Here is a 21291-nt window from a genome sequence, read left to right as displayed (position 1 = left end):
AATTTCAGAAACTAAACCATATCATGATTTTACCAACATTTCACACCTCCCTTCATAAACACAATTTCCCCCTCTCCTGATAACCCTCAGATCAAAATCAAATCAACCAATTCTGCACAATTCTTGCTACATTAATAACAAAACTATTTCTAACACACCAAGAGGCCCTAGTGGTCATCAAGATCTAGCATTGAATTGAGTATCTGGCTAGAAATCAAAGAGACAGGAGTTGACAAATCAAAGGGGATTACTGAACAAGTCCAAGGGCTTCCTTAACAGAAGAAGGTTCACTAAAAACACTGATGCCCACCCCACCAGGCTGCTGCAAGGGAAATCCTTCCCCATATATTTTAAGACAGCAAACTGTAGGGTGGAAAACTGCTTACAACCTTCTCAGCAGAAAAGCTCCTGTGGCAAAACAAGGCAGTCACTGTCTGAGCTGCTGTGTAGTGAGAGAGGAGGTCACTGAGGAGTTCCTACATCAAAAACTGCAGGATCATCCTCAGTAATTCCAGCAAAAACCTTGGGTCACTGCACCATCCCACATCAGCGAAGAATCCAGAGACTGTGGACATAAACAGTGCTCTGTTCTTCCTCTGAGCCATTTCAGCTCTTCTATCTAAACTTCCTCCCCAAGCAACATTAATGCTCACCATACTTTAACCAACAGCACTGACATACTGCAAGGACATGTGCTTCTAAATGCAGCATACAATCTTGCTGCCAGATGCAAAGCACTTTTGGTTTAGACACTGAAATTAATAACAAATTTACTATTGAGCCTTCAGATCTTGTTGAGTCCTGCTAGCCAGGCAAGACAAAACAACCACAGGCTCTAGCATGTCATGAACAGAGCTGTTGTGCAACACCCTCACATATACATTACAATTCTCTCACCCTCTGAGCTTCACAGTTCCTTAGAAAGTTATCCAGACCCAAAAGGTTCAAGCAGTGTGGGCAAATTAATCTTCTATTATGAAAAAAAAATGGTACTAAACAATTTCCAATTTGTGTTACTAAATTTTCTGCTAAAGGTCAGAAGTTACTTCTTTTTAAATGAAATAATTACTCAGATTGTAACTTTATGATTAAATCTCTGGAGCTTTCTGCAAATGGCAGGGGAGTAAGTCACAGTGAAGCTTTTACTACAAACCACAAGATTTGGCAACAATGAGAGATGTTTTCTTGAAACCTAGTTACCACTACAATAAATCACAAACTGAAACATTTAAGTGCATCAATGAAAACAAATAGTCACATTTTAAAAATTAGGAACTGGCTCACCAGACTGTGATAGGCAGCCAGAAATCCTTGGGTGAAATATTTAAGGCACTTGAGGGAAGTCAGTTTTTTTACACCACATAATAAAGACAGAGCCACTTTAAAATTCCAGCTTAAATAAAAACCACAACAAAAAGTAACACTGCAAAACATTCCTCCAAATGTAAAGTTCAGAAAATTAACAAACACAATAAAAATAAATCTCCATTGTTATAATACACAAAATAGTGGCAGGAAGAGCACATTTACCTGCTTAAGCACACAAACTGTAAAAATCTCTCTCAAATACCACAAGAGGGGTTTTTTTTCTTTTCAAGTTGCCAAATAGCCAATAAGCATGTTTGCTAGAGAGAAATAATCCAGTGCAGTTAAATATCAGATTCCAGTTTATAAACCAGAGCATCCCAGAAAGCAGACAGTTTTCTATCATTTTCCCTGGGATATTTCTAGCTAGTTTTTCTGCTTTTCTGGAGCATCCAGTTTTATTTTCTCCTCTCCATACACACAAGTGTTAAATGTTTCTGTTTGAATAAAGAGGCCACATCATTCTTGTATCTTAGGTACAAACCAAAAGCACCTTACACAGCACACTGGTGTCAGCCAGTCCCTGCACCCTGAGCCTGTTCCTACAATGGAAGCTTTTCTGTGGTGGGGACAATGTCTCCTCCCCACCTTCCAAAGTAACATCACAATTAAGTACAACAGTGCTCTTTTTAAGCACTAATTTAAATTTTCACTCAGGATTCATGAAATGCATATTGTCATCCATTAGCTTATACCTGTTATGGTTTCTTACCACTTCCAGGATATGACCAACAGCCCTGGGACACACTTCAGTGTCTGCTCCCAGAGATGAAATAGCTGTACAAATCTCCATGTCTGCTCAGTGTTTTTTGAGGGGAGGGGAAAAAAAAGGAGAAGGAAAAGACAAATAGGAACTCAGTAAAAGGCACCTTGCCCTTCTGTTCTGTGTTCATCCATTTGTCTTTCTTCCTGATACATTTTGCCTGCCTTATTAGAGGCTTCTTCAGTGGAAAGCAGTTCCTTACATCAACTTACTTGAACATTCTGGACTAAACAGATTCTGTCACTGTGTGGCTGCTGCGTCACAGCTGAGGAAGTTAAAGGGTGTGCTCTGAGCATCATTATCAGCCCTAGGGCTCTTAGAGTCTCTGAGACAGTCTGCCAGAATGTCCTGAGGATCCCTCAAAAACACCACCAAAACAGTGATGTTGTCACTGGATCCATTTTCCTTGGCAGCAGCCACCAGTCTCTCCGCTGCTTTGAGCCCCACTCCTTTGGTCTGCATCAAATGATCCAGGACCAAGTCTACAACCTCATGGGGCTTGATGGCATCAAAGAATCCATCACAGGCAAGGAGCAGGTAATCTTCTGAGCCAGTCAGCTCAAAGGAATCTCCATCAGCATCACCAGAGACATAGGGCTTCTGGCAGATGTCACCTAAGACAAACAAGCAAAGCAAAGGCTTTATTATTTCAGATGTAAACATGTGCTTCTTTACCTACCATTTGCTTTTACCATTAAGGACAGCCAGATCATGTTCCAGAGATACCTGATGCAGGATGAGAATAATCAAAAGCCATGGAATAAGCATGTTTCATTAAGGATGCTTGTGACCTACCTAAATCCAGTGGTTTTCTAAGGAGTTACTTTAATTTATGCTCCCCAAATTTTGCAGGGAAAATAAGATACTTCAAAGTTTTTTCTGTCACAAACACATTTGTGCAAAGAGATAGTCAAGCTGTCATTTTGCAGGTGCACCTCCTGCACAGCTTTCAGAAAGCCATGAAAATAAGATTTTTCTCAGCTGTTCAGATATACACCACAATGCCCTAAGAACCTGCTCATTGTCTTTAGTTTATCAGTTTTGTATGGACATTCTTACTCACAGTTTGCTACTGATCCAAATAGCATAATACAAATTCCATACTAATCTGCTCCCACTCATACATTACATTTATCTACAGTTTTGCCCAATTGCTAATCAGCAATCAGCAAGGTAAGCTTATTAAATAAGATTGTGAGAATACTACAATTAAAATGCCCAAAATTGCTGGGTATTGAAGGAGAATGTAGTGATTTGACTTAAGCAGAAAGATCCACAGTCAGGAGAAAGACACATTAATATTAAAGTGGACACAAGCCCCTCGCAATTCAGACATTCAAGCACATAAGGCCTAGACAAACATTTATTGCTTCCTCCACTTATACAAATTAAATGCTGCATATTTGTTAAACTACTGTAAAACATTGCAGTATTTTAGGCATTTATAAGAAGCAAAATCTTAGCAGTAAAAAAAAAAAATAGGACTATCATGGCTGGTATCTAAAATAAAACAACATTTTATGCTCATGGTAAAACTGATATAAGATGATGTGACCATTAAGCTGCAAGCCATGTAAGTCCTTGCCTTATGGGAAGGACAATAAGTAGTTTACTATTTGTTTGATGTTGAACAAGCCACCATTTACAGTAAACACAGAGTCTCAGGTGGTGTTTCAATCAAATTTAATCCAAAGTTTACTGATTCTGATGGTTTATCTCACCAATTGCTCTGGAAACAGCCAAGGTACCATTAACCCGCCAGCAGTCCATGTAGGTTACACAGCCACCTAAAGTCTCAATCCTTGCTCTCTCATCCTGAAAAACAGTGGAATACATTTTGTTTGGTGCTCTAGCTTCTGTATTTCTACAATGAATATTGCAAACACACATCAAAAATAGCATAGAAACAAGCACGTAGGATTACTCAAAACAAACCACTACTTTCCGTCCCTGCTATGGCTTGTCCACAAAAAAGCAGAATTCTCAAGTTTTGGTATTGTCATGTGCTTTCCTTTATGGATGAGTAAATTTTCTTGCCACTTCTTCCCATTCCATACAGCAATCGGGTGAATACATATATATTCAGAATTAAATACATGATAACTAAACTAAGTAACAACAGTCTTTGCATTGATACTCCTTTAACTACTCAGTTATTACAAATGTTCATGCAGCGAAGGCAAAGGATCATGCAATGCCTGCAGAGTCCCCAACCAATTCCATGGAATGAAATAGCTGGCTGTTTAAAATAGACAGAACATACAATACACTTTAAGCCAGTTAGGCCAATAAATTAGCATTAGCTTTTCAATGACAGTACTGCATATAACAAAAGTTTTGCATTATACTAACATTTTAAATTGCTATTAATCTCAATTTACTAATTTTTGTATATATTTTGTAATAGGCAGATTTAAATTCACACATAAAAATCCTGTGAAATTCTTTAATTACTGCAAATTTTGAATAGTCTGAGCAAGAACTGAAGTCAGGACGATCAGAACCTGATAGTCCATTAGTACTTCCATTGATAGTACTAGTACTATCAATTAGTACTTCCATGATAGTCCATTAGTAGTTCCAACCAAGTAAAGTGTAGGGATCACCTTGTCAAGACACAGAAGTGGATGCAAACCAAGAAATTGTTAATTCCATGCATCCTAACATACAGTATATGTAATTATGTAAAGCACCAAACACAAAGGCTTGACTCCAAAAGGTTTCAAGACAGAATCTGACATCACACACTTAAGAGGAAAAAAAACAAGTCAGACTTACTTCTCTTTCTGGTTTGTGAGGTTCCATTAATGTCACAGCTTTCCCTTGCTGCACCAGCATCACCTGAGAGTCCCCCAGCCATGCTATGTGTAGTTTGTTCCCCACAATCAGTGCAGACACACCTGTTGTGCCACTCCGCAGCTTCTACAGAAGGAAAACAGGTGTCAGGTGAATATTCAACAAGCCCTACTAGGATATATGGCAATATTGAAATCTGAGGTTTAATCACACTAAATGCAGTAGATTAGACCTGCTAATCTTAATTTAGGTTCCCAAAAAAAGGTACAAAATAATAAAAAGACTTGGAGTAAACTACTTGTAAACATAGTTTCTAATTTGCAGATGATTGATATCATCTCTTACATTCTTCTTTCTCTTGCTATTAATTCCAAAACTGATCTAGGAGACTAAGAGCTCTGTTATTTAAAACAGACACGCAGAAAAACAAGAGGATCTGAATTTCAGCAGAATGAACACTTCACAAAAAAACATGTCCCTCCAATCCCTTTCACATTCTCCACTCTTACCACTAGCAACTACAGGCACCTTGCTCCATACAGATCTCCTTATCCTTGAGTATTTAAATGAGAATGTCAAAGGAAAAACATCTAACTGTCCTAGATACCCTGTAAAGATTAGTGTGTGTCAGACCTTATGAAATACTGGCCCCTCTTCCATACCTCATTGACACAAATGAAGATATTGACAATGAGTACTTCCACAGTACTGCTATAATAAGAGTTCTTAAACAGTATAATGCTGATTTGAAGAAAGAATGTTCATTGTACCAACTTAATTCAAAGTTTAATCAATAGGTTTAATGAACTGAGGTATCTGATTTAAATCACAGAACACATTATTCATTCACAATCACCAGTGACACTAATGGTGGGACAAGAAAGAGGCAGATAGTAACCATATTATCAGGAAGAAAGAAATTCCTTTTCCAGGTAAGAGGTAGGACAACAGAATATCTAGAGACTGCCTGGTTTAGACAAGGAGGCACCAGTATTCTCCTCAAATACCAGATATGTCAGAATCATTTAAATCACTTTAGCGCTTCTTTTCAATTACTCATCTTGAACTTCCAAGCACTGGTTTTCATCAAAATAAGAAATAATTTCATCAAAGAACTTTTATATGTAGCATAATTTCATAAATAAGCCAGTGATTCAAATAAACTGTACTGTCAGAATTTTCTGGATAATACCACGTTGTCCAGCAGTCCTCAGTGTTATTTAAATATAATGGAATTAATCTCTACCCACTCACCTCTCTTTTGGCTTTGAAAAGAAACATTTCATCTGTCTTCTGGAAAGAGCATTTCAAGGCCTCAGCTGGATTCGTAACAATCTCTTCATGTAACCCAACATTCACATGTAAGTGGGTTGCTGAGTAATTGGCAGCATCCACTCCACCATGGCCATCGAACACCGCAAAGTAAGCACGATCAACGTCATCCTTTTGCAGGGAGGGAGAGAGGAAGACATTCATATTTGCAACCAAAACAGCTCCCAGACTGGTACCAACAAGTGAAAATTCTTTATTCTGGGCTTTCTTCCATACAAATGGCAATTTAAGTTTGTTTACACATGTAAAAAAAGGATAAAATGGGTTCTTTGCAGGCCAATTACTTTTCTTTGTTTGCTGTTAGTCACTTAATGTCCTTAAAAACAACCTGCCATTGAAGCAGCAGGTTACGCAGTCCTCTGGCAGTTTCATGAACTGGCACTTGTACAATTGCTGTTCTTCACATTACAGAATGGTTTGGGATGGAAGGGACCTTATAGACCATCTAATTCCAGCCCCTCTGCCATGGGAAGGGATACCTTCCACTAGGCCAGATTGCTCCAAGCCCCTCTCAGTGCTGAAAGTTGCAATAAGGTGTCCTGAGAGCCTTCTCTTCTCCAGGCTGAACAACCTCAGCTCTCAACCTGTCTTCACAGCAGAGGTGCTTCAGCCCTCTCATTATCTTTGTGGCCTCCCCTGGACTTGCTCCAGCAGGTCCACCTTATTTTTATGTAGCTGGACACAGCTCTGCAAATGGGTTCTCACCAGAGCAGGTTAGAGGGGCAGGTTCCCCTCCCTCACCCTGCTGCCCTCACTGCTTTTGATTCAGCCCAGGGCATGCTTGGCTTTCTGGGCTGCAGGCACACATCACTGGGTCACATTGAGCTTCTCAAACACCCCCAAGTCCTGCTCCTCAGGGTTGCTCTCAATCCATATATAAGTTGTGTCAGTCACAAGAACATTGTAACTCCAGCAACACAACACTAGGTGAACTTCCAATCTCCCATATCATAACTCAGGGCAGTAGTCAGCCCCCAGCACTCTGAGTCAGGAAGCCCTTGCTCCAGTGTAGACATAATAAATAACTTACGGCAATAAATTCCCAGATCATCCATCACCAGGGCCCTGTGCTTACAGCCATGCTGCAAAGCTGCCCAGGCAGCCTCCCCTGCCGTGTCCAGACTTACTGAGAGACCGAAGAGCTGGTTGAACTCGGGCAGCAGGACGTGGCGATCCTCCATCTTGCGGCGCGCGTTGCGGATGGCGTGGATGGACACGGCGAGGAAGCGGCTCAGGGGCCTCAGCGGCGGCAGCTGCTTCTGCCACTCGCAGCACACGTCCCGCAGCTTGTTAAAAAAGCAGCGCTGCAGCGGCTCTGCATCCAGCACTGCCAGCACAGAGACAGAACAGTAACTGCTGTGTCCCACTTCCCTGCACTACCCCATCTTTTGGCCTGTCGTTCCTTCAATCTCCTCCCCTACAACTACACACACATATCCAGCACCCTGCCTTTATAGGCTCTGCAAAAATTAAAATGAGGTCCCAGGGATAATATGGAGAGAAAGTTGCAAAGGAAAATAGTGTAATATTAAGGATAACAGGAACTTCTTTACTTGCTAGCTGTTTTTCAAAAGAGGTTTATCATGCAGGTGATTACGTTACAAAAATCACTACAGACAAAAAAAACAGTCTATTGGACAATGTTGTTATTATTATATAAGCAAAATTAGTAAGAGTGGTAAGAGTTTGTTCATACTGAAAAATAAAAGTGGGTAGAAAAACCTTCAAGATGAGATTGTTGTTGTTTTGGACACAAGTGCTGAAAAAACAGTGGTCTGGCTTTGGGTCAGGTTATGTCCCACTGAACCACTTCCACTGAAACAATAAGGAAGTCTGAAAATGTTTGCTGAGGTCAATAGCTCAACTCATAGTTGAGCTGAACAGATTAGAATTTTAAGCTGTTGTCTTTATCTTTTTAAATACTCATGGCTGTAGGAGCTGTAGGGACAGAACACTTCCGCTGCTCTCCAGCTTTGTCATTACAGAGCAGAACTGCAAACACCCATTGGGCATAGTGTGAAAAGCTCCAGCCAGACACCCAAATCCTTTTCTGGATAGATCCCAAAGATCAATTAATCCAAACTTGTTCATCGGACTGAATGGCTTGGTGCTTGGCATTGTGTCTAGCTTTGCAATACAGTATCCCTCTAAACAGGTAACAATTGAAAGTTTTGTTATTTGAGTAAGAAACCTGCCTCAATGATAAATCAACTAACTTCAAAACGCACTGAGAGGAACATTTATAGAGCAAAAATAATTTGCTGGCCACTAGTGTATATTCTAAAGAACTGCAATGCATGAACTATCTTTCCTATACCTATTTTAGCTTGATTCCTGCTAACATTAAAGCTTCCTCAGAGTTCCTTTTTATAACTCCTAGCTCTCAAGCACCTTTTTTTTTTCCTCAGCAACAGTGGCTGGCCAGCTTCAGATGCATCTCTGGAAAGATGCATCTGGAGAACTGAAAGCTTAAATTAAACGATGCATCGTAGATTGAGCCACTGTGTACTAACCAAAATTACTGCTGATTTGCTTAATATGTAGGTGTTAATGGACAAGCTATAAAAACCTTTAAATATTAAATAAACTCATACACAAAATAACTAAACAGGATAGCATCTCAGACAGGCTTGCCTACAGCTGTTAGTTTACATATTTGTAAATATCTAGACTCATACTGACCAGAGACACATATTGCTTTTTAAATATTAAGCTTGTGAAATCTGACAAAGAATTTAGTATCTTAAGAGCAGAAATGCTTCTGCAGTGTACCACAAACAGTGGTACTCACACGTGCACCCCCCCAGTGCTTTTATATAATCACTTCTCCTTCATTCCAAGAATGCTTTTTTTGGCAGATTTATTACTGCAGTGCAGGAAGGGAGTCCATACTGTGCTGTAGCATGAGGAACAGCTTTCCTTTTAGTTGTACAGTTGAAGTGATGTAAGAGCAATTACAAAATAAAGGAAAACAAGTACAGTCTAAGGGTGCAGGAAAATGAACACCTTTAAAGCAGCTGTTCCTTGCTGAGATCAGGCAACACAAGTACCTGAACAATGAGCAGATTTCCATCCTGTTTGATAGAGGAATTAATGGTCAGAGCTTTGACCTAAACAGCAATTGTGGCATAAGAAGGAACAAAAAATAGACAGGAATATGTAAAAAACAGAAATTAAAGAGGGTTTCCAGGCATTAGAAAAGGGAGGGCTCTGGGGCATCTGTCAACAAGGAATAGTGAGAGAATGTGAACTAGCTCAACACAACTCGCCCAAGGATTTTCCAACTTTGCCTGCACTATCTTAAAAGTAGACTCCATTCCTATCTTTATGCCCTTCAGAGTAAAACAGCAGCCTGAATATTCCACAAATGTCCCCAGAATATAGTAACCAGAGACATCAGATGCTTGTGACCAAGAAAATATCCATGACCTATCAAGTTCTTCATTTACTTCTTGTTTCTAAACATTATTTACCTATTCAGATAGGGTTCATTTTGGTTTGTGGGCCCAAGATTTACAGAAAATACAGAATTACAGATTATAATCCTAGGCTCACAAATGTATAGCAGTTTGTGTTTTATATTACTGCTACAGTTCACCTCAAAGATAATTACATGTGAGTCAATGAAGAGTCTGCAGCACAGTGGCTGCAGGATGCTCTGATAACGGTTTCCAACTGCTTTGTGCAAACCCACGTAATTATCCCAGGCAAGTTACAATATGCTGCTTCTGACTTTCCTGGAGAGGCTGCAGTGACCTGGTCACACTGAATTCATATTTGCCAGCTCCCCCTCAAGGCAGAGTCCTGCCCCAGGCCAGGTTAGCTGCAGTGACTGAAGGCCACAAGCATTAAGGCAGGGGATGACATAACCAGGGTGCAGCATGACTTAATTAACTGAGTTCCCCCTCCTGCCGTTTCAGACTTGGACATCAATACTGAAAGAGGCTTCTGGGAAGTGCCATATCCCAGCCATTGCACTGCTCTGTTTGCAGCACACTGAACTGCCTTTCAAGTCATCCTAGGGAAATGGAAGGGTGAGTATTTCCTCTTACAGAACAGACTGGTTTGCCTAAGAGATCTCTTCTTCATTTTTATCTTCTACTCTCCCCGCATCCTGCTCTGTTTAAATTCTTGGCACTGGGACTGAAGGTCTGGTGAAGCCTAATGTTAAACACTTTAGCACGTATATGCAGTAGGACCATCTGTTACACAAGGCACAAACCCAGTACTCAGTCACCAAGGTTTGTTCTGTCTCCAGCTCACTCAGGAGAAAATGCAAGCATCAGGTAGAAGACATATGCAAGGCTCTTCTTCCCTCAGCATCCCACCTTTATGGGGGAGAGTGGGTAGAAAAGAAATCATTGATAAAAACAGACTATTGAGCAACTTTTACAAGAGAAAGATCTGGAGTTTCAGGATGTTCAAGATGTGGAGGAGCCAGAATCTGGTTACCAAGACAAAAGCAAGATGTTTTATATGAATGAAGATGTTGATCTGGCAGTACAACAATTGTAGTGATGTCAATGTCAAAACACATCAGTAATTAGATAAGGTCACTCTACCAAGGGAAAACAGCACACTCCTTCCTTTCAGAAAGCCAACCCACAGGATCAGTCAGGGCTCCAGACACTGTGTTTGCATATTGCCCACAAAACTAGCACAGCTTCCTTTCCTCCCACAGATACACAGCAAAAGCAAATGAAGTTCCTTGCAATGCTGCCTGCCAGGCAGCCTAACCAAATAAATCTGGGAAACATTTCAAAACACTGAAGTCTTCTGAAAGACAGCCTCTGGGAAAACCACAGATGGAAGAAGTATACTTACAGGTGAACTTCTCCTCCTCTCCTTCTCCCTCTGCTTCCACATTTTGCAGCTTAAATTCAGTCAAGTCTGTTTGGAGAACTTCATCAACTGCAGCATGGATCAATGATGCTGCAAGAAGTGGTGTAATATCTCTGCTGGTAAGAAAGGGAAGTGAAAGCAAAATAGACTTCATTAGTTTAAACTGAACTACAATCTTGCAGTGTATGACCTCAGACTTAGAAACCATTACATACAGTAATACAAACTTCATTAGTAAACTAGTAGAGCAAACCATATGTTCAATATTTATTCACACAAATCTTTAGTAAGATCCTCAGTTAGACAACTGCTTTCTCAAGAATGTAAAGAGGAAGAAGTGTATGAATCATATTTTCAAACTGTTGCCTCACACTCCAGTCGCAGATGGTACCTCCTTCTCTTGAGCTCTCAGATGGGAACTACTACCTTCAATTCCAGCCTCTGAACACACACATTTTGTTTCTACTCACTACACAGCATTTCTTGCTTGCAATCAACAATCTCACCACAGACAGTATCAAGATCTCAGCATTGTGGTAGACACAAATCTCTACAAAAGTTACTTGGAACTCTTCCCCTTCACAAGAAAAGTCATGCTTAATGCTAACTTACAGCCCTTATCATTCAGTTTATTCTGACTGAAAGTTTTCCAAAGAAACCACCCAGGTAAAAGCTGCAAAGAGTTGAGACTGGAGATCAGGATGAGAAAAGACTCCAAGACTCATAATTTTGATGAAGCTTTTAGGTAGGCATCTAGAAGACAATGCTACATGATCTGCTCACTGTCTCCTGCTCACTCAATGCTTTATTCAAACCACATGACTTATAAGAAGCACACACTTGCTATAATGCTTCTGAATCAGTAAACAAATAAGTCCCATCCAATTCCAGTAGGAGGCTATGATAAAATAACTCCTATATTCACTATAGTCTCATGGCAAGCACTAACAACTACAATATACAACACGTTCCAGCCATTTTCTATGAGCACAATGAAGAATAAGCATCAACATCCATAAAAAAAACCACTTTATCCATTGTTCATGAAGCATTTGATACCCACAAGGTATTGAATTACACAATCAAAGCAAATACCACATTAAGGCACCTACAGCAAGTCAAGGACAAGACTTTGCTTTCCCAGAAAACATTTAGAAAGCTCTGCATAAAACTAGTTTGCTGGGGAGTATGAAATGGTGGAACACAACTGGTCTGTGATGTTGCTCAGCAATGAGTGGTTTGTCTGTACAGAAGGGCAGGGAGGGGACGACTGCAGGGTTTTAGATCCCAGTGACAACAAGCTGAAATGCATTTTGCCATTGTGCTCCTGAAAGAGGGCCCTGTCACATCCTCACAGGCGTGTACGAGTACCTCCCATGGCAGCAAACAGAAAGCTTTGTGTCAGTCAGCAGGCTCCAACACAGACCTGCTTTATGCCACACATTCTGTGGCACTGACGGCCCAATTTAATGAGTTATTTCAGTACTTCAAATAGATGGCAATGTGTTTGCAGCTCTTTCAGTGCTAGCTGCAGTCATGTCACATCAAGGGAAAACAGAATGTGGCTTTTTATTTCTTTTTTAAGGCTGATATGTTTAGGGGAGTCAGTTCCCTTCCTAGCTCAGTTAAAGTAACAATGCCCGCTTATAATGACTCTGATACTGACAGACAACCTTTTGAAAGGTCAGGCAAGAAATACATCCAAAGCAGATATGGCACCCCTTGCCCTCCAAAATCCTTCTTCCTGTTGCTGTTCACATAAGAGAAAAAAAGGACTATGAAAATATAAGCTGCACAAACAATGTCAGATGTGTTGTTGATGCTGCTGAAAGTCAGAAGCTTCAGTCAAACCACATTTCAGCTTCAAGAATAGAGACAAGAAACATTAAGAAAACAGCAATGCATTTTGCTGCACAGTGAGAGCCACAGCTTCAGACATCTTTAGAATTTCTCTGCCATGCTGGAAGAAAAAAAAAAAATCTAGCCTGGGCTCCCAGCTCAGCATCAGAAGAGGGCTTAATACTTGGATTTTAAACTTTGTACATTTCTGCTTTCCAGAGTCCAGGATTGCTGAATTCCAACAATAAAAAGCAGCTTAAAAGGAAATCTACTAAGTGCTATAATGCAGAAGTCCTGTATAAACCTCTGCTTACAGGATGCCTTTAACAAAGAAAAAAATTTACAAATTATGTCACATCCTTCAACTTTTTCCAGTTGCCACCCAGTTCCTTAAAGGAAAATTCAGTGATTCCTCAGTACTGATATGCTTCATTTAGCTTTGCTTCCTATGTATTTCCTCTCCCTTCAGTTCTGCAAGTTTATAAAAAGTGGGGGCTTTTTTGCTATGCTGACAGCAACAACATCAAACAATTGATTCTGACACACTGAAAAAGATAAAAGTCTAAAAAATTACTCAACCTATGTAGTTCAAACTCCATTTTGAACAAAACATATTTGTGATTACTTTATTAACTCTTTATTATAGCATTACCATATTGGCAAGACTTGAGCTCAAATAAATGGAACTCCAAGGAATGGCATCTTTCATTCAGGTTCAACATTTACTAGTTCTAAGTTCACCCTCTAAAACACAGACTAAGAGTTAACAAAATGTGTCATTAGAAAAAAGCAAGAACTCCTGCTTTAGTTGAGAGCTACAAGGTCTCACTTGGCTGGAGAGTATCTGGAAACAACCACAGTACCTATGGCAACCAGTGCAAAAGTAACCCATTGCAATTACCATTGCAGACTTCAAACCTTTCCTGTAAGCAAAGAAGAATGTCACTTATTGTTAAAATCTTCCTTTCAAAGAAGACCAAGACAGCCTGGTGATGATCTGAACCAAGCATAATTTAATCTCCATGAATCAGAAGGAACATTGTAGCTGTTTCCTAAGTGGAAAACCAACTGTAATGGGAAGAAGAGGCAAGCTGGTGGGGTGTGTTACATGCACAGGATGCTGCTTTAGGGGAATCTTGGAAGAAACACGTCAGCCCCATTTCTCTGACACGCAACACTAAACACTCAGCCTCAGCACACACAGCCTAGTAGTAAACAGACTTTGAATTTCTTTGCTGCAGGCTATTTCTTTGCTAACATAAAGGGCGTGTTTTGACCACAATAAAAATATTTTAGAAGAATTAAAGCATGCTGTAACAGTGCAGACAAGGCATTGTAGCTTCACCAGCAGCTGAAGTCATGGAGCTTGTATCCTCCAGCCATTCACAGTAAAATAAAATACTCCTTTCAAAAACCTGAGTACAGATAAAAGAGGGAAGTTAAAGTAATGCTTATGCTAAAAAAAGATGACACTTAAATTTATACACCACCCTCCTCTTGAAAGATTCTGGACTACTGGACACAGTACTGGTAAAAGGAGCTATGCAAAGCTCCTGGTGATACACATACCTCTGGGCCAAAATAAAGTTACACATGGAAGTAGAGAGCAATTATGATATTTTGCATATTTTAGATTTGGCATAAATTACAGAACAGAACTTACTTCTCTTGTTCATCTTGTTTCTCTTCTGCAATACAATTCAGTTATATATTTGATATCATTTCAAAAGACCAGCTGTCACACCACCACTGCCACAGTTTAATTACATATGTCAGGTCAATTGTAAGACTATTATTGACCTTTTTAGTACCAGTCTTCAGAAAGAAAAAACCAAAATATATACATGTTCTTTTGGGAAGCAGAAAGCTAGCAAGGTAACTTCTTACTTGTTTTTATTTGGGTCATTAAATCCCCAGTACACTTGCAGCAAGTGTTGCAAACAAGTCACCAGTTCAAAGATGCTCCCACCTCTTCTTCCCCTCCAGTCTGAGGGGGTACATTCAGAAGCCTATAGCAAACAGTTCTTTGGGTGAGGGGGGAAGCATCCAGAGCATCAAAGGTCAGACCACCACACCTTGGGCAGAGCCTGAACTACAACTACACTTTTTACAAAGGCCTGAACACAGCTGACAGACCTCCTGCAGTGCCCCATGCCCAGCTTACAGTGGCTTGGAGGACTCTGAGTAGTGCAGTGGATAATAGACCCCAAAAAGCTGCTCCTCAGCACTGGGAGCAGAAGAATGAGCTCTGTGTAACCTTGGAGAGTAGTACACAGCCCCCCTAGGACATGTCAAACACAAAGCCTTCTGCATTTTTATTTACCTATTTTGCAAGCAAAATAGTGCAAATTCTCCTCACACAAAATTCATGTATTCTCCCCCAGTAGTGTCAGGAAATCTGTTTATATAAAAAAAAGCACAACAGATTACCAACTGTCCTGGCCAAGTACTGACCACTTATCTTTCAGACTTTAAAAAAAGTGACATGATTTTGTTTCTAGACATTACTACCAAAGTCATGGCAACAAGGCAGCAGTGGTACTGCAGTGTACAACCCTCTTTTCCTTTCAGACTGTACATACACACATGTTGGGGAGAAAGAAGTGCTACACCTGAAAGCACAAGCTCTAGCAGAAATCAGCTGCAGCTGCCCCAGTCTGAGGGAGGATGTGCCCTTATTTGCTGCATGGGCTCTGCCACAGCAGATCACACTGCCACTGCAGGCTGGGGGTGTGTTTCTAGCATGTTACAGCTCTATCAGCAGTGGGTTTAGTGCAGATCTGCAAATGCCAGCAGTTCTCCAGCAAGAGAAAGATCCTCTCACACTGCCAAAATAATAGCAGGTCACAAGTTTCCTCATAAACAAAAGCTGCTTGTATTCAGTATTTTCTCCCCAATCTGCTACTTTTATTTCCCTTTCTCTTTTTATTCTTATAATCAACTACAGAATGTTTCCACTCAAGCAGCTTTAAGCATTAGCATTTATTAGAGCAGTACCCAGAGTTCCCAGGGTGATGGTGGCCAGAAAAGTACAAATATATATCCATTAAGGAGAGAACATCTGACATTCTACAATGCACAGGAAGTTGTTTCTTGTGCTAATGACATCAGGTCATTAAAGGAGATGAACAAGAGGGAATCAAAACAAATACATAAACAATACCACACAAAGAATTTCCATCTCTTATGGTTACATGAAACAGGTTTTTTTCCAGCTTTTCTTATAAAACTACAACAAGCAGCAGCTTTAAAATTCAGAATCCATCTGTTCAGGCCCTTCAGTAATTACTGAATAGTTTTTATATAAAACATGCAAAGAAGAGTCACCTGCTACTTCCATTTCATTCTCACCAGGAATAAAGACCCCACAGCAGAACAAGAGAGGCTTAATTCCACAAAAGCCACTTTTCAATTAAGCCCTAAACATGTTTAAAAATGGAGCACTTATCCTGAAACAACAACAGAAAGGGGTTTCACACAGGTTATGAGAGAAAAATATGCAAAACATGTTCCCAAGCAAGGAGAAGTACCAGTGCATTTCATAAAATTGTTCAAATTAGGAATAAGATAATTTACTAAAAGCAGAGGTCACAGGAGAAAGTAGTTTACACAGAAGAGACAAAAGAGTATTTTAAGAAGATATTGGGAACTGAGAAGCAAGATAAGATTTTCTTTTCCCCCTCCTCATACTTAAATGACATTAAAACACCAAAATATCAAAATGGCTGAAATTACTACACTACAAGGAGAAAATACTGGAAATAAAGGTACCAAGGCCACACCTTGGAATGAGCACTACAGTGTAAAACAAAGACACAAAACAGGATGCTGAGGCAACAGCACATCACTTGGAGGGGGGTAGAACAGGAAGCCCAAGTCTCTCAACTGTTATTGTAGTAAATCTCCTCCAACAGGAAGGCTGCAGGAATTTCACATTGTTCTTTGGATATGTCACAGGATGGCCATACAAGTTTCAGCTCCTATCAGGGGAAGACAAAATTTCTATATTTGGGGGTCTGATTTCATCTCATGTTCTGTTACAGTGAAAGTCAGGAATCTTTCAGATTAGTTACTTCCCAAGCTTTTGAAATTAATGGCTGCTTCATTCACATTTCCCTATTTTCATAGGCTATCAGAACACTTCTATTACCCAAAACTTCATGTTAATTAAAATTCTGCAAAACAAAATCACTTAAGCTTGCTTTAATTCTTCAGAATGTTATGCATGTATTTAGCTGCAGTGAGCAGCAGGAAGTTCCATCAATTTAAATGAACTATTCAAAGTAGAAATATCTGCAAAGCTTTGCCAGATTAGTGATTTTGGGGCAAAGCCTGCCAGAGAGCAAAATGGTTTGCTGTTTTAGCTGGTGTTTCCCTACAGTAGCTTCATTTGCAGAAATTTGTTAAAATAATTCATTTTAGATTAGGTCACTCAGGGATTAGTCTGATATATCCAGCTGCTTCCATGTAAAAAGATGTGTGCAACCTTGGAGAAACAACAACATTCAGAAACTCCTTGTTGGACCCAACCAAAGTTATTTCTTGGCCTATTCTTTTCTCAACAGAAATTCTGATCAGTAGTGGAGGAACAGTGTTCCTCATTGCAAAGGCACAAACATTTGTGCCTCCAAGCAACTGGAAAACAAGCTAAACATCACCATATGTTGTCTCATAAGCCAAGGATATTGCTGGGCCTTTTTTGGCTATGGACCTCGACTGGCTTGGGCCCTTCTGGGCATGACCCAAACATCTGTGCACATGTGAATGAAGTACCTGACAACACAGAAATGAAAAGCAGAACAGCAGAACTGAGTGTCACACTTGATTCCCAATAACACTTTGATCTACAGAGAAATCCTTCATCAGTACTAATCACCATGTGATGCTGGAGTGTTAGAGAAATCTCACACTCAGGAAATAGAGATCAAGCAACAATGCCAGAAGTCAGCAAGGTACAGCCAATAACATCTTTATGGTGTTAAACCTGTGTAGAATAACAGTGATATTTGAGGGTGTGTTTTTCACTGAGCTGCTGTCCATATGTTTGGGATGCTGCCATGGCAGCCTGCAGATCACTGGATGTCAGCTGCAGTGACCTCCTGCACAGTCACTAATCTGGCACCCTTCTGCATATTCAACAACTTTTATACAAACATTAAATGTCTCCTGATGTCTGTCCTCACCCTTATTTTCCCATTTCTTAAAATCTTTAACCTCCTGCTTTCTCTTATTTCCTTACTATTCCCTCATCTATTTCATTGAAGATTCACAAAAACAGGAGAATTTATTTAGCCTTCAAAGTTGCATTTTGAATTTATCCACAGTAACAAATATGGAGAAAAAAAAAGTAATGTTGACAATTTCTCACACTTCAGAGACTTCAGTTTTAGTTCCTAATTACAGGGATTATAAGAAGAAGGTCTGCAATTTCAAAACACAAGATTCCTGTCTTGGCCTTGGACTGTATCAGTCTTTTTCTCCACATGCAAGAACTTAGCCTACACAATAGGAAATGCAGCCTCTTTGTAACTGCAAAATGAGGTTCTCTTTGTCACAGGAGTCCAAAACTGAGCTATAATTCTGCAGGGATCCCTACATTTGACACTCCAGGTATACTACATTACACCCAAACACAGAGCTGCCCACAGCCAGCCATGAGAATTCATAAAACACTTTTCTTATCTATTTCTGTTTTGCACAAATATTTTGTGAAAGGAAGACCTAATAAGTAGGTTGCTGCACTTTGATTCAGCTTTACTTTCTTTAGCTCTTTCCCTTCCTTTTTTTTTTTTTTTTAATTGCCAGCTCAGGACTTGGGCAGCTCCACAAGAGAGGCTGTGGAGCCAGAACTGGCTGCAGGGCAGGTATGTGAAAAATGAAGCTTCTGACACTGGCAAGCTCCTCTCTGTGTAAACACCAGGAGTGACAGGTGAGGTGAAAGCATTGCAAAACCATCATTCCTCTTCTGCTTCCACTTGTTACCGTGCCCAGCAGAAAACAACTGCATGTCAGCAGATATGCAGCTCAGCAATACTGATTTTTAAAGCACTGCAGTTTGAGTAACACATCCCATAACTTTACAGCCTCATACCTTCCTCTCTAAATCAATTGTAGAGAGCATCAGCCTGGCCCACGTGGCAGAGTGGGTGCCATGTGGTAAGTATTTGTTCAAGACTGGCATTACTCTGTTCTTTAAAGCACTCACCCAGAGCCACTCTTGCTCCACAGAGTTCAAAGATTCAATGCACGTGATGAATTTGCAATCTCACTGTGGAATGCAACAGCTGTGTTTTGTTCAAAAAGCAATTTAGTCAAAGCACAACTAAATAATGCCATGATTATCTGGGCCTTTTTAAACTACAAACTAAGAAACTGTATTTTTTTTTTGCTATGCATTTCTCATCTTCGGATTTAGACACACCATTTAAGTGAGCAATATTATGTCCATAATCATCTCTGTAATATGTAGGAATAACTTGATTTTTAAGGCAAATTTGCCAGACAATTTAAATATCTAGAAATCCCCTAAGCACTTTCAACAACAACAAAAAAAAAATCTATTTGATGTTCATAAACTCACCAGATGGGAGTTAAAAAGGCAAGTAATTCAAACCACACTTACTATCTATTAAATTCCTCTTGTAACCAGCTAACATTCAGCATATACCAAACCAGAACTGGTCTCCTGCACACCCCAGTACCACAGCACAATCTCATCACTACCCATTATTTCAGACCATCCACAATCCCTGTTCTTGACCCTTAAAGCAGGTCAGTGAAGCAAGTTGTGGTAGGAAGTTTGTAATAGCTGGAGTGCACAGGCCCTACTGCCGGAGTGTAGTAAGAGAGAAGAGTATCAGGGGACAAGAAATTGGTGGGAAACAACCTGTTCTTGATGAAGCACTAACTTGCCAAAAGAAGTAAGCCACATTCAAAGTCTTAGCAGCATTAAAGAGGAAGTCTAAACTGCTTAGGCTGAAGGTTATGAGGATGCAGTCAGGGGATGACAGAAGCATCCCAGATGAGCAGCTGCGTGTTCCAGCAGTGGTGAGACTACGCTCCTGGAGTTTTAAGGAAACATCACCTTGAGAAACCCACTCAAGCCCGTCCCACTCGGAAGGGCTGGGGGGCTGAACACCCCTGGCAGGCTCCCCACCGACTCCCTGCCAGACTTGCAAGCTGCCCCTCCCAGGGGCCCTGAGGCTCTGAATTGCCCACAGGAATCGCCTATCCCGCTAACTGCGGGCTTGTGACTGAACCCGCACCGAGACTGCGAGAGGAGTGTTTTTGAAAAGCACGCACAGTATTACGAAGGCACGGGGCCGAAGGCCTGTGGCCTGACTAGAAGCATGCTATTAACTGTGACCAAAAGTAACTTAGGAACGGTAATAATAATAAATAAACCTCCAAATCCAAAATTCCCCGGAGACGCGGAGGGCTCTCCCCCGCCCCCGCGCGCCCCGCGTCAGGGGAAGCGCCTCCCGCGCCTGCACCTGCCGCGGCCCCGCCGCCGGGGCGGCCCCGCTCCCTCACAGCGGCCGCCAGCGGCGCCCCGCGGAGCCCGGCCGGAGCCCCGCCGCCCCCTCACCTGCTGCCCAGGAGGCTCCTCGCTCGCTCGGCCAGCGCGCCCGGCACCTCGGCCCTGCTCAGGGTTCCGCTCCCCGCGGAGCTCCAGGGCAGCGGCTCCCCCGGGCCCAGCGGCGCCGGGAAGTCCCTCAGGAAGGAGCTCAGGGGAGCCGCGGACGGCTCCAATTCCAGCGCCATGGCGGCGCTGCCCAGCCGGGAGGGGCGAGCGGGGCGGAGCCGGTGGCTGAGGGAGAGGTGCCGGCCCCTTTAAGGGACGCGCGGGGGCGGGGCGGGGCCGCGGGCGGGGCGGGGCCTGGCCGCTGCAATGCCCGGAATGCGGGAGCGAGCGCCCGGCGGCCGCGCCGGCCCCGGCCCGGAGCAGCGGCTGCTGCTGTTCCACACACCCTCTGCCATCAGAGAACGGCCGAAAGCAGCAGCAAGGTGTTTCCTAGGGATGCCTCTTCACTGAGCCTCCCGCGCTCAGCACTCACGGAATCCCAGAATAACCTCAGTTGGAAGGGACCATCAGGATCACCCCAAAAATCTCACCATGTGCCCGACAGCATTATCCACCCCTCCTGTGGCTTCCCCTCCAGATTCTTCCCCATCGTCGTGGCTCTCTTTTGGATGCTTTTTAATAGCTTAATGTATTCTTTACATTGTGATGCCCAAAACTGCACACAGTACTCAACGTGAATACTAACCCAGGTGAGTGGCTTTTCCATCCAAAAATACTTACTCTGCATTAGATCATGAAGAATTACACACCCTGACAAATCATACACGGA

At 41.6% G+C, this 21291-nt stretch overlaps 1 protein-coding gene across 2 annotated transcripts; it reads right to left on the bottom strand.

Moving 5' to 3' along the window:
- Positions 1–1294: 1294 nt before the first annotated feature.
- PPM1F (protein phosphatase, Mg2+/Mn2+ dependent 1F) lies at positions 1295–20757 on the bottom strand. 2 transcript variants are annotated; one of them, XM_079322466.1, is made up of 7 exons: positions 20526–20757; positions 11081–11214; positions 7384–7583; positions 6179–6367; positions 4907–5050; positions 3850–3943; positions 1295–2742 (listed from the first exon to the last, which is right to left on the bottom strand). In XM_079322466.1, exons 1-7 carry the CDS (start codon positions 20699–20701, stop codon positions 2369–2371), a joined length of 1311 nt encoding a protein of 436 aa, XP_079178592.1. In that variant the 5' UTR covers positions 20702–20757; the 3' UTR covers positions 1295–2368. The 2 variants fall into 2 exon arrangements, with proteins under 2 accessions (XP_079178592.1, XP_079178593.1); XM_079322467.1 differs by having other exon boundaries at positions 11081–11211; positions 20526–20756.
- Between the last annotated feature and the right edge of the window lie 534 nt (positions 20758–21291).

Source organism: Erithacus rubecula, assembly GCF_903797595.1.
Source record: "Erithacus rubecula genome assembly, chromosome: 19".
NCBI lineage: Eukaryota > Metazoa > Chordata > Aves > Passeriformes > Muscicapidae > Erithacus > Erithacus rubecula.
Note: the sequence above shows the minus strand (reverse complement) of the source record. Positions and strands in the feature narration are given on the sequence as shown.

Coding starts and splice junctions, on each gene's coding strand:
- PPM1F (XM_079322466.1), bottom strand. CDS start 20,701: ATGGCGCTGGAATTGGAGCCGTCCGCGGCTCCCCTGAGCTCCTTCCTG. Junction 11,215..20,525: donor AGGAGCCTCCTGGGCAGCAG/GTGAGGGGGCGG, acceptor CTTTCTTACCAG/CAGAGATATTACACCACTTC. Junction 2,743..3,849: donor GGCTGTTTCCAGAGCAATTG/GTGAGATAAACC, acceptor TGTTTGTCTTAG/GTGACATCTGCCAGAAGCCC.